At 34.3% G+C, this 10,007-nt stretch overlaps 2 protein-coding genes and 1 long non-coding RNA gene across 4 annotated transcripts; 2 read left to right on the top strand and 1 right to left on the bottom strand.

The window, feature by feature from the left end:
* The first annotated feature begins 3,350 nt into the window (after positions 1 to 3,350).
* Positions 3,351 to 4,589, top strand: LOC116349765. The gene is made up of 6 exons (XR_004201944.1): positions 3,351 to 3,433; positions 3,543 to 3,555; positions 3,633 to 3,926; positions 3,992 to 4,227; positions 4,286 to 4,404; positions 4,471 to 4,589. It is a non-coding gene; the product is annotated as an uncharacterized LOC116349765 (long non-coding RNA).
* A 137-nt stretch (positions 4,590 to 4,726) lies between these two features.
* LOC116349766 lies at positions 4,727 to 7,294 on the bottom strand. Of its 2 annotated transcripts, none has more exons than XM_031781351.1 (4): positions 7,176 to 7,294; positions 6,588 to 6,716; positions 6,329 to 6,505; positions 4,727 to 6,115 (listed from the first exon to the last, which is right to left on the bottom strand). In XM_031781351.1, the coding sequence occupies exon 4, from the start codon at positions 6,088 to 6,090 to the stop codon at positions 5,038 to 5,040; it is 1,053 nt and encodes a 350-aa protein (XP_031637211.1). In that variant the 5' UTR covers positions 6,091 to 6,115; positions 6,329 to 6,505; positions 6,588 to 6,716; positions 7,176 to 7,294; the 3' UTR covers positions 4,727 to 5,037. The 2 variants fall into 2 exon arrangements, with proteins under 2 accessions (XP_031637211.1, XP_031637210.1); XM_031781350.1 differs by having other exon boundaries at positions 6,329 to 6,477.
* Positions 7,295 to 7,882: 588 nt separating this feature from the next.
* Positions 7,883 to 9,720, top strand: LOC116349751. The gene is made up of 5 exons (XM_031781332.1): positions 7,883 to 8,284; positions 8,420 to 8,566; positions 8,670 to 8,785; positions 8,969 to 9,000; positions 9,105 to 9,720. Exons 1-5 carry the CDS (start codon positions 7,962 to 7,964, stop codon positions 9,702 to 9,704), a joined length of 1,218 nt encoding a protein of 405 aa, XP_031637192.1. The 5' UTR covers positions 7,883 to 7,961; the 3' UTR covers positions 9,705 to 9,720.
* Positions 9,721 to 10,007: the final 287 nt, after the last annotated feature.

Here is a 10,007-nt window from a genome sequence, read left to right as displayed (position 1 = left end):
CTCGACAAATAAAGAACGATTACAACAATTTACAAAATTACCTAACATGTTTTCAAGTTAATTCATTGACGTTCGAAAAATTTTGAATTACAGTAAGATGTGCCTGAAAAATAGGGGAATTCTACACAATAATGTAATTAAGATAGCACGTAATTGCGTTTGAATGTGAATCGTCACATATTTTTCGAGTGAAGAACAACAACAGGTGTATGTGTATTGAGTTAAAATTACATGAGTATGTAAATTTCAGACAATATATTGAACTAAATCAGAGTATGGCGCAGCGCTGCTGCCATCCACAGCATATAAAATATCTGGCTGAGAACGCGTCGTGCATTGCATGCGGATATATGTGGCGTCGCGCGAAGATATGAATGCTTGAGAATAATAATGAAACTTAATTTTTGTTCAAACTGAAGTGTCCCTTCGAAATATTTCCAATAAAAGTGTCCCAAGTTTATATGGCAAACTATATACAAAGTTGGGACACTTTTATTGGAAATATTCCGAAGGGACACTTCAGTTTGAACAAAAATTAAGTTTCATTATTATTCTCAACCATTCATATCAACGTTCGCGATTCGTTCACTGTGCTGTGTACCCCGCTACGTATATTCATAAGCACGCAACACACAATGTGCATGGCTATACTGATGCTATGTTCATCTAACTCGTTGAACTTATGAAGTTGTGTGTACAGTGTTTATGTCTATGTGTATTTATGTGCGATAAGTCTTCTTCCAAAAACTCAATTCAAATTCTGACTTTGCAGGATGATTTGGGACTACTAGGAGACGTGCTGATTAGTTTTTGAGCAATATCTGTTGACTGGTGTAATTTTTTTTGGTCCGAATGGACACAATCCATACATTTTACTTTTTTGATCATTTTTCAACCATTTTGGTGACACGATGGTTTCGTGCTCAGACATGATATTCAAAATCTGACTTTACGGGATGATTGGGCACTACGACGAATAGATCTGGTCAAATTTTCAAGGACATTGACTGATCGGTGTAAAACTTAGACTCTGAAGAGGCACTTATGAGAAAAATGCCTTAAAATGATATTCTTTCAATTTGAACTCTAAATGAATGTGTAGTGGGGGGAGAAACCCGAATCTGATGTTAGTTTTAAGATGCAATCAATTTTTCACAGACTTTTCATACAAAAATCCACAAAAAGTTTCATTTTTGTATGAAAGACTTGCCTTTGTGGTACCGTAATGATCTGAAACTTTGAACAGGCTATTTTTTTGATTGAAATTTCTTTAAACTTGGTGTGATTATTTATTTTGATAAGAAAATAATATTCACAAGTTTTCACGTTGATTCAAGTTACTGCAACCATACATAGACCATAATTTCAGTTTATTCCCAAAATGTCGGTTCCATGCGGAAAAGTCAGCTTGCGAACGTAAGCCTCTTTATTCTTGATTGAAAGTAATCGTGTTAACAAATTTTTACGTACAGCGTACAGGGTACGCACATACATTCGGACATCGAAAAAACGCTAGATTCGTGTTCCCTGGCCCCAAAAAAACCCAGAAAACACATTTTTGATGGGTGCTAATTTTTCGACCGATTCCACTACTTTACCTTACACACCAGGTGTGTGCGGAAAAGTAATAACTAAAAATCGTGCGGTCATTTCTTCCATTTTTTTGCTTTCAGACAACTCAATTGAATTTTGAGGAGGCAACTAATAAATATAAGAACTGATATTACTTGAAGTTTTCTTCGACTTTCGAGTCTCACTAATAAATTCTTTGGATGACAACTGTTTTTGCGTATAGCATATGTTTTTTATATTCGAAATTATCAATTTGGTGAATGTAATGACGCACGTAATAAAATACACAAAACAATCTGCATATGCAATTCCACTAAACGTTTAAATTTTGGTTATTTTGTTTATGTTGTTGAGCGGTTTTATAAGCCACATGTGGGTATGGTGGACGGTGGTATTACTTTTCCGCACACACCTAGTGTGTAAGGAGAAAGTATTGCAATGGGTCAAAATTTACGACATCTCAAAAACATGTTTTTTGGACGTTTCTGAGGTCACAGAATCCGAAACTGGCCGTTTTGAGCATGCATGTTGTGGGTCGAATAGAAACCATTAGATTTTGAGCGATTTTGGTTGATAGAGTGACGTGTCATGTCTGGTATGATGCCCATGGCCATCCATAAGAAAAATTCAATTTTTCTTCCGAAAGTGATATTTAATGTATTCTTAAACACTCAAAAATATGATTTTAGGGGTTTTTGGGTACGAGAAAACCAAATATGACGTTAGTTTTGCGATAAAAATTATATTTCGATATATTTCGACACATTTGCATACGAAATTTTGAAAAAAAAAAAAATGGATTTTTGTATGGAAGCCATGCCTGTATGATATCGTAATGAGCTGAAACTTTGCACAGGTTATTTTTTTCACACAAAAATAACATTCTGAGAGTTTGATGTAATTTTGCTCCAAAACGAAAATTTTGTGTGGAAGTACCCCTAAATCAGTAGTGTGTGGAGGGGGGTTTACCCCCCCCCTGTGATTTGGATGAGAATTTATTTTTCGTGAAATTTATTCGAAATTGCTAGGGTTTTTGATTCAAAAAGTGAAGACCTTTTCTTTTTTTTTAGCTCATCAATGTAGAAAATTGAGGAAAATTCTTTCAATTTGCTAGGGTTTTTGGCTCCGAGAGATTTTTTTCCGATTTGCTAGGGTTTTTCGCGTAGAAAATTCTTTCGATTTGCTAGAGATTTTCGCCTCAAAAAGTGACTTCCAAAAAAAAACGAAAATTTGTCTAATTTGCTAGAGAATTTTTTGTTTTTGGAAAATCACCCCCCCTGAAAAATTTTCCTCGCACACTACTGCCCTAAATTGTATTAACATTTCTTCAAACTTTCAGAATGGTTTTTTTGTGTGAAAAAAATAGCCTGTGCAAAGTTTCACGTCATTACGATATCATACAGGCATTGAAAAATGTACCAGAAATTATTTGTATCGCAAAACTCATGTCAGATTCAGTTTTCTCATGAATTCGTATTTACGGTAAAAGATACGTAATAAATGATTGTTGTGGATCATAGTGCGGAAAAGTTCATCTTACGGATATAAGACATTTTATTTGTATGGGAGTCAACGTCAATCGTACATCTAGAAATGTTGGGGACTGTACAAAAAAATGCTATCATGATATTTGTTTCCAGATAGAAATTTGAAACAAAAACATTCGTCCAAGAATGCTTAAAATATGTAAACAATTTTTAATTAAACTAATGAAAACAAGTAACGTGTGTATAAAAGATTAAATTACATCGCAATTTACTCATAATTCATTTAATTGGCACATGTTTTATACAGTAAAAAATCCATTGAAATGAAGTCTTTGTACACGTTTTATGCGTTCCTATTTCTAAGTGAATACTCTGTAAGTTCATTTTTTTTTTCGCAATATTGAGTTTTCTTTGAATTTATTTTATATTGTTTATCGGCTTATATTTTTTTATTTTAATAAACATATCTATTGATTTTTGCAGATTTTCCAAGATGGTGAGCATGACAAAGATATTTCTACCCTTTTACTTGCTTCCCACATATTTTTCAACGATTTTTATTTTTAATTCCAGTAAACTTTTCCACATATGGCTTAACGACTGGTAGTGCCGTTACCTATACCGAAATGAGTGAGCATCCAATTCGATCAATAGCTTCATTAAGGGTCCGTACATCCGAGGGTTTTTTTATTGTGGTGGTTGCATCGTCGGACTTACGAAGGTGATCAGTGCGGCACATTGTTTGATTAATGCCATCGCTGTTGAAGTGCGACTTGGTACAACAGATCCAACCGATAATGATAATCTTTACGTTTTCACCAAACAAAATCTTCGAATTCATAAAAAATATAAAGTCGGTGGATTGAAGTAAGCAATTTTTGAATTATTAACGGTACCATTTTATTTGCAATTTAATTTTTCAAACTACACAGATATGATGTTGGAGCAATTCTATTCGATTATAATATACGTATGGGTCAATATATCAATGTAACTGATATGGCTGGATCGCGATTTTCAGCAGGAACTGGACATCCAATTACCTTACTTGGCTACGGTGGATCAGAATCATTAAAAAAAATTAACACAAACATCATGGATTGAACAACATGTAAGAATTCATACAAAGCCGGAGGAAATAAAATAAAAAGTGATGTGTTTTCTGGAGGTTGATTACTTAAATCATTAGTATCGTCAAGAGACTTATATTTTTCTTCTCTTATAAGGTCCAATATTTTCAAGAAACACCCATGAATGGATTGGCATCATCAAAGGTTTAGTTCCCGGCCGACCTGATATTGCCACGAAAGTCTCTAGATATCAAGACTTTATCAATAATCCAGCAGTAAGTTGAATAAACAACCATTCAATTTTTAATTAAATTGGTTTTAATCGTTTTGCGTCGTTATAGGGATCACATGGACGTTCTGTGTAAACTGTTCAAAGTCACTTTGAGTACTCGTCGTGAATGAAATTCCATTTGTTTAAAATAACAGAGATATTGTGTTGTTAATTTGAAATTAAAAAAAAAACAATGACATTTTGTCAAATAAAATAATATATTTGGATTTCATGACAATGACTTTTTATCGTAAAATTCGTGAAAATATTAAAAAATTAAATTTAATTTGATGTAGACGCAAAACGAATTTGTCTATCATCAGCAGTGAAATCGTTATCGATCTTTGATAATCACTTAGAGTGAACATCACTCAATGAAGAAGAAGTTTTCCGTGTTCCGACCTCTTTTTGTTAGAAAATCTTTCTTTATTTTTAATGAAATCGAGTTATTGTTAAGCCTTTAAGTCAATGTGTACATGTTCTGTCCTTTTGTTTTTACCTCATCACTTAAAATTTCGTTTGACATGATCAAATGAAGAAAAAAATGTGGTTATCATCAATATATAGAAAGTCAAATTTAAGTTTTCAACATAAGAAAATGATTAATTTTGTGTTCTCTTTCGCGTACTGAAGAAAATCATTGCATTCGAATAAAATCCAATACAAAGCACCCATAGGCGTGAGTACCAACGACTTCGACCTTCCATTCATCGCCATTGTTTGTGTCCATATACTCATGAAACAGCCGTTGATCCATTTCATTTGGATACGCCAGCAAACGGAGTCTTTTCAGCGATTTGCATCCAGCAAGAAGTTGCACGATACCTTCGACTGAAATTATATCATTTTCAAGTGTGATTTCAGCCAAATTCGGGAGGCTTGTGATGAGTTGCGTGATATGTTCACTGGACAGATAGTAATAGCTCCAGTACGATAGCATGATCGTCAACTTGACCAAATTCGGATGTTTGCAAATGAATCCCAACATCAAGCGAATGTAATCCTCGGTAATATCGGTATACGGCACTTCTTCCAATTTAATCAGCTCCAATTCATCAAGATTTTTGAATGTGATGCATGGCACAATGCATGTTGTCAACTTTTTGATGTTCATGATCACATTGCACAATTTGATTTCATCTCCATCGAATGAATACATCAATTCGATATGCTGCAATTGCGTTGAATGTTTGTCGATGAGTTTACCGAAAGTCTTTGAACTGATCATGAAATCGTCATCAATTGTCAGTCTCGAAATGAAATGGCCAAAATATTCAAAGAACTTTGTCACAAATACGAATGGACAGTCTGCAATATAAATTCTCTCGCAGTTGTATCGTGTCTTGGAAACTGACTCCATGAAGTGTCCAACTGATTCACCGATTGAAATGTAGTGACAATCAATTTTAACGGATTTTCCACGAAACTTTCGCTTTGCAGCCAATTGTGCTTCGCCGACGAAATTTTGATGACACTCAGCAATGTTGAACAAATCGGACAGAGGTAAATGTTCAAAAATGCTCTCCAAACAATAGTCATTCAGATCAATCAATTTTAATGTTTCGTCTTCGGCTTCTGATTTATCTTGTGGTGGACTCTCCATTAATTTTGGAATCTTTTGCGGTATTTCGTCAATGTAATCGCTTGTGTGCCGCTTCAAATTGCGGGTGAGTTCCATCGTCCTACTCATTGTGGAAATGGCTTGCTAAACGAATCTGGTTTTGAATAAAAGAAATAGTTTTGAATGAAAACAAACGAATTCTTGTAGAAAAATGTGAAATGATTTGGTTTTTTCTACACAAGAATGTCCATTATATACCAATTACGGTTCCAAGTAGGTTTTTTTTTGTTGCAAAATTTAAGTAATCATCTGTTTTTTGCTAAACTAAGACAAAAGAATTCTTCAACAGGATTGAAGCAACACTCACCTTTGCAATGTTGATGTCGACTCAAAGATTGTGGAATTCTTCAAGATCTTATATCGTCACTGTTTGTGTAACCAAAAATTCCGTTAAATCGAATCGAATGAAATTTCGTTAACAACAAATTCTTCTGTCGTCGGCTTTCAAAACGTGACCTGTCACACAGAGAAAACAAAATTCAAACTGATTTTCAGTTGCCGAACGATATTCCTGAATTTAACATTGAAATAAATATAAACAATATGGTAAAGAGCAAACAACTTACAAGTTTCAATTTATTCGCGTTTTCAGTAACTTTCAATTTATTCACTCCCAATTTTGATGCGAATGCTATCTATGTAAAGAACAGCGAAGAAATGGTTGGCTCTTGTTGCAACAAAATTGAATTGTACATCTGAAAAAAAAGAATCGTTTGACATTTGATGTTTACCAAAGTGAAGTTAGCACGTCTTTCGACTGGCACCTTTCATTGGAATATTTTGTCGTTGGAAGTGAACTCAACACATTTTTCACTTTTTAAAAATCGAAAATGTTCAATTTCGCATGAAATCTTCAAAAAATAAGAAATTATCGAAAATAAAAAAGTTTTTTGATTTTAACCTTCATTCTCTTCCTCACATTGCTATGATAAACAGTCTCTGGTTCCGTGGGAACTTAGTTTTTTCGTTGGTAACAGTATAAAACTAAAGGTTCGATCGCCAATGGAATGTACACCATTAGGACGTTTCACTATACCACCATATGCTTCAGCTAGTTAATCAAGGCCACGTTATCTCTATTTTGAGATAAAAACTAAAGCCATCTCAATATCTCTTCCAGTGCTTTGCAACCGTTAATCAAACAAAATACTTACACGCGATTTGACGAATGGTGTCCAAACCTAATCAATTTATAGTCGAATAGTGTGGAGTTTCGATGGTCCGATTTTCGATGAAATGCTCTGCTTTTCTCAATAAGATATTCGGCGGTTTATCAACGAGTATATTTGCGCTGCAACACAAAGAGCAAATTAATTCTTTGAAAGAAAAAAGCAATTGAAATAGAATTTATGACGTCTGACTACATGCCAATGTCAAGTTGGTGCAACTGGCAATATTTCGCGCTATTTTCTATTCACTTTTGAAATTCTTCTCAATAAATTTCTCTGTCTTTTACTAAATTGAGTTGATCTCGTCAATTTTTGAAAGTAAGGTGCCGCTGGTCATTTTTTTTTTGAAAAATTTCTTATTTTGGAATAGTGAATTCCGCACAAAAATTTATATTTCTTAAAGCGATATCGCTCCTCACTTATCAGTTTCATATTTATTTCAATTTGAATTTCCTTTGAACTTTATATTCAAGGTTCGGCCACGCTCGTGCGATAAATCTAAATCGAATAAGCGAATGAGTTGCAGTTAAAAAGAACCTTGACCCTTTCAAATACCGATTGCATATTACAACGCGCAAAACGTTTATAGTTTTATCGTTCACAGCTAAACAAACGGATGTTCAATATCACGTCTAATTTGCGTTGGAATAAATGCATTCAATTCTTGGTTTTAGTTTTGTTGTTCGCTTTGAGTCGAATAGTTGACTTTTTCTTCAATTTTAAAAATTAATATTTTACAATTATTTTCAACAAAAGAGATTTCTTTTGAAAATGGGAATTCAAAAAGAGTCTTTTCGGGGTTATTCTAGTGCTCGACAGCTGTCAAAAAGAACCCTGGCTACAATTATTATTTTGCAATTGATATTAGTATGTCAAGGGAAAGCGATCGTGGATGATGACGAGGTTGTACAGTTCAATTCCTCAAGTGATTTCGATTACTCTTTGGACTTTGAAAATGAGCCAAAACCAGATGAAGACACAAATATTGAAATAATTAACAAAGACGACTCTAAATCAGTCACCATTCTTTCGGTGCGATCGCGACGATTTTCAGTCATCGGAACAAAATGGAATAAAACACATCTCACTTGGAGGTAAACATGCAGTTTTGATGCGAGAATTTTTGGACTTTGAACTGATGAAAAATTAATTCATACAGAAAGAAGATAAATATTAAGAAGGAGAAATCATGTTCCTATGAAATTATCCGTTGTTTCTTCCATTTTTAGATTGGTAAATAAAACTTTGACCAATTTGGATTCGAGCAAAGTGAGACATAGATTCGGAGAGGCTTTTGATAAATGGGCACAAGTTTCACGGTTGACATTCGAAGAATCGAACAGCACTGCCGCCGATATTCAAATATCGTTTAAAAGGTCACATTCTGTTGATGAGGGGTTTTTTCCAGTTTTTTTAAGAACATTTTTAAAGCTTGTCACATTTTCCATTTGAAATTAGTTGTTGTTTTCAAATTTTCAGGCTGTCTGGCGGATCTTATGTAAAAATCGATGGGCCCAAGCCGAATGAGACTTCCTGTCATCCATCTTTCAGTGAAAATACCAACTGGGTTCTATCGGGAGAAGATGAACATTCAGGTGAACATATTTTTAGTGCCAAAAGGCACCACACGGCGTTCTCATAGTTCAATTTTCATAGTTTACTTTCCCGCACACACCACTGTATGCAGTAAATTATCTTTTTTCGTATTTTTTGGGGTTGAACTATGAAAATTTCGATGGTGCCCCGTGAAAAATTAATGATCTGATTTTTTCTCGTAGGTGTTTTATTTTTCCCATTGGCGCTTTATGTTGTAAGTGCATTTTTCATTTCACCGTTGAATAGGAGTTCTCTAAATAATCATTTTTCATGCTCTCTTTATCTCTCCCCATTTTATGTATTTTATTTGTATTCAAGTTCGGTCATGCATTGGGTCTTTCGGATTCTTCAGTGAAAAATTCGGTGATGTATTCCCGATACATTAAACCTCTGCCGCAAGAGCTACACGAAGATGATATAATGGCGATTCAGTTTTTATATGGCGAACCAGAACACATTTCGCCACCAAACATTTCAATAATGACAACTTCAACGGCTTTGTCTACACCAATCAAAATAACGCCATCGATAGATCTAGTTATATCTTCTACGACGACATTGGCCACAACGAGAGCATTACCACCGTCAACGGAAACAACGACAACAAGCACCTCTTCAAAACCGCCGACAACAAATCCCAAACCACATGACACAACCACACGGTCGACAAAACCATCATTTTCCAGAATAATTGAACCAATTTCCTTCACAGGAAGAACAACAACCACATTTTTTAGAAGAAAAGCAAACAGTGACACTAAGATTGTTATTGGTCCAGATGGCATCGAATTCAATGGAAACAAAGTAAGCGGTGGCTTTGATTCCATTATCATAAAACGAAGACCCATTGAATCGAAAACGACTTTGAACTCAGCACAACCAATAATTTTTTGCATTTTATCCACTTGCCATTTTTAAAACATATTTTATAAGTTTTTTTCAAAGAAATTTACTGAATTCGAAATAGTTAAATTACGAAACAGAATTTTTGGCTTTGAATATATGAAAAATTGAAGACTTTGAATAAAACAAATAATGTTGTCAGAAAAAAAATTGCGGTTTTTACTTTTCCGCACACATAGTGTAAGGTGAAAAGTATTGTAATCGGTCAAAATTTTGAAAACTTCAGAAACATGTTTTCTGGACGTTTCTGAGGTCAGAGAACCCGAATTTGGCGTTTTTAAACATGGTTTTTGTTAATCTGTACGTTGTACGTCGTAC

Source organism: Contarinia nasturtii, unplaced genomic scaffold (genome assembly GCF_009176525.2).
Source record: "Contarinia nasturtii isolate CC-2019 unplaced genomic scaffold, AAFC_CNas_1.1 Cnas_scaffold_3116, whole genome shotgun sequence".
NCBI lineage: Eukaryota > Metazoa > Arthropoda > Insecta > Diptera > Cecidomyiidae > Contarinia > Contarinia nasturtii.
This window is presented reverse-complemented; position numbering and strand designations above follow the sequence as displayed.

Coding starts and splice junctions, on each gene's coding strand:
- LOC116349751 (XM_031781332.1), top strand. CDS start 7,962: ATGGGAATTCAAAAAGAGTCTTTTCGGGGTTATTCTAGTGCTCGACAG. Junction 8,285..8,419: donor AAAACACATCTCACTTGGAG/GTAAACATGCAG, acceptor TTCCATTTTTAG/ATTGGTAAATAAAACTTTGA. Junction 9,001..9,104: donor TCCCATTGGCGCTTTATGTT/GTAAGTGCATTT, acceptor TTTGTATTCAAG/TTCGGTCATGCATTGGGTCT.
- LOC116349766 (XM_031781351.1), bottom strand. CDS start 6,090: ATGAGTAGGACGATGGAACTCACCCGCAATTTGAAGCGGCACACAAGC.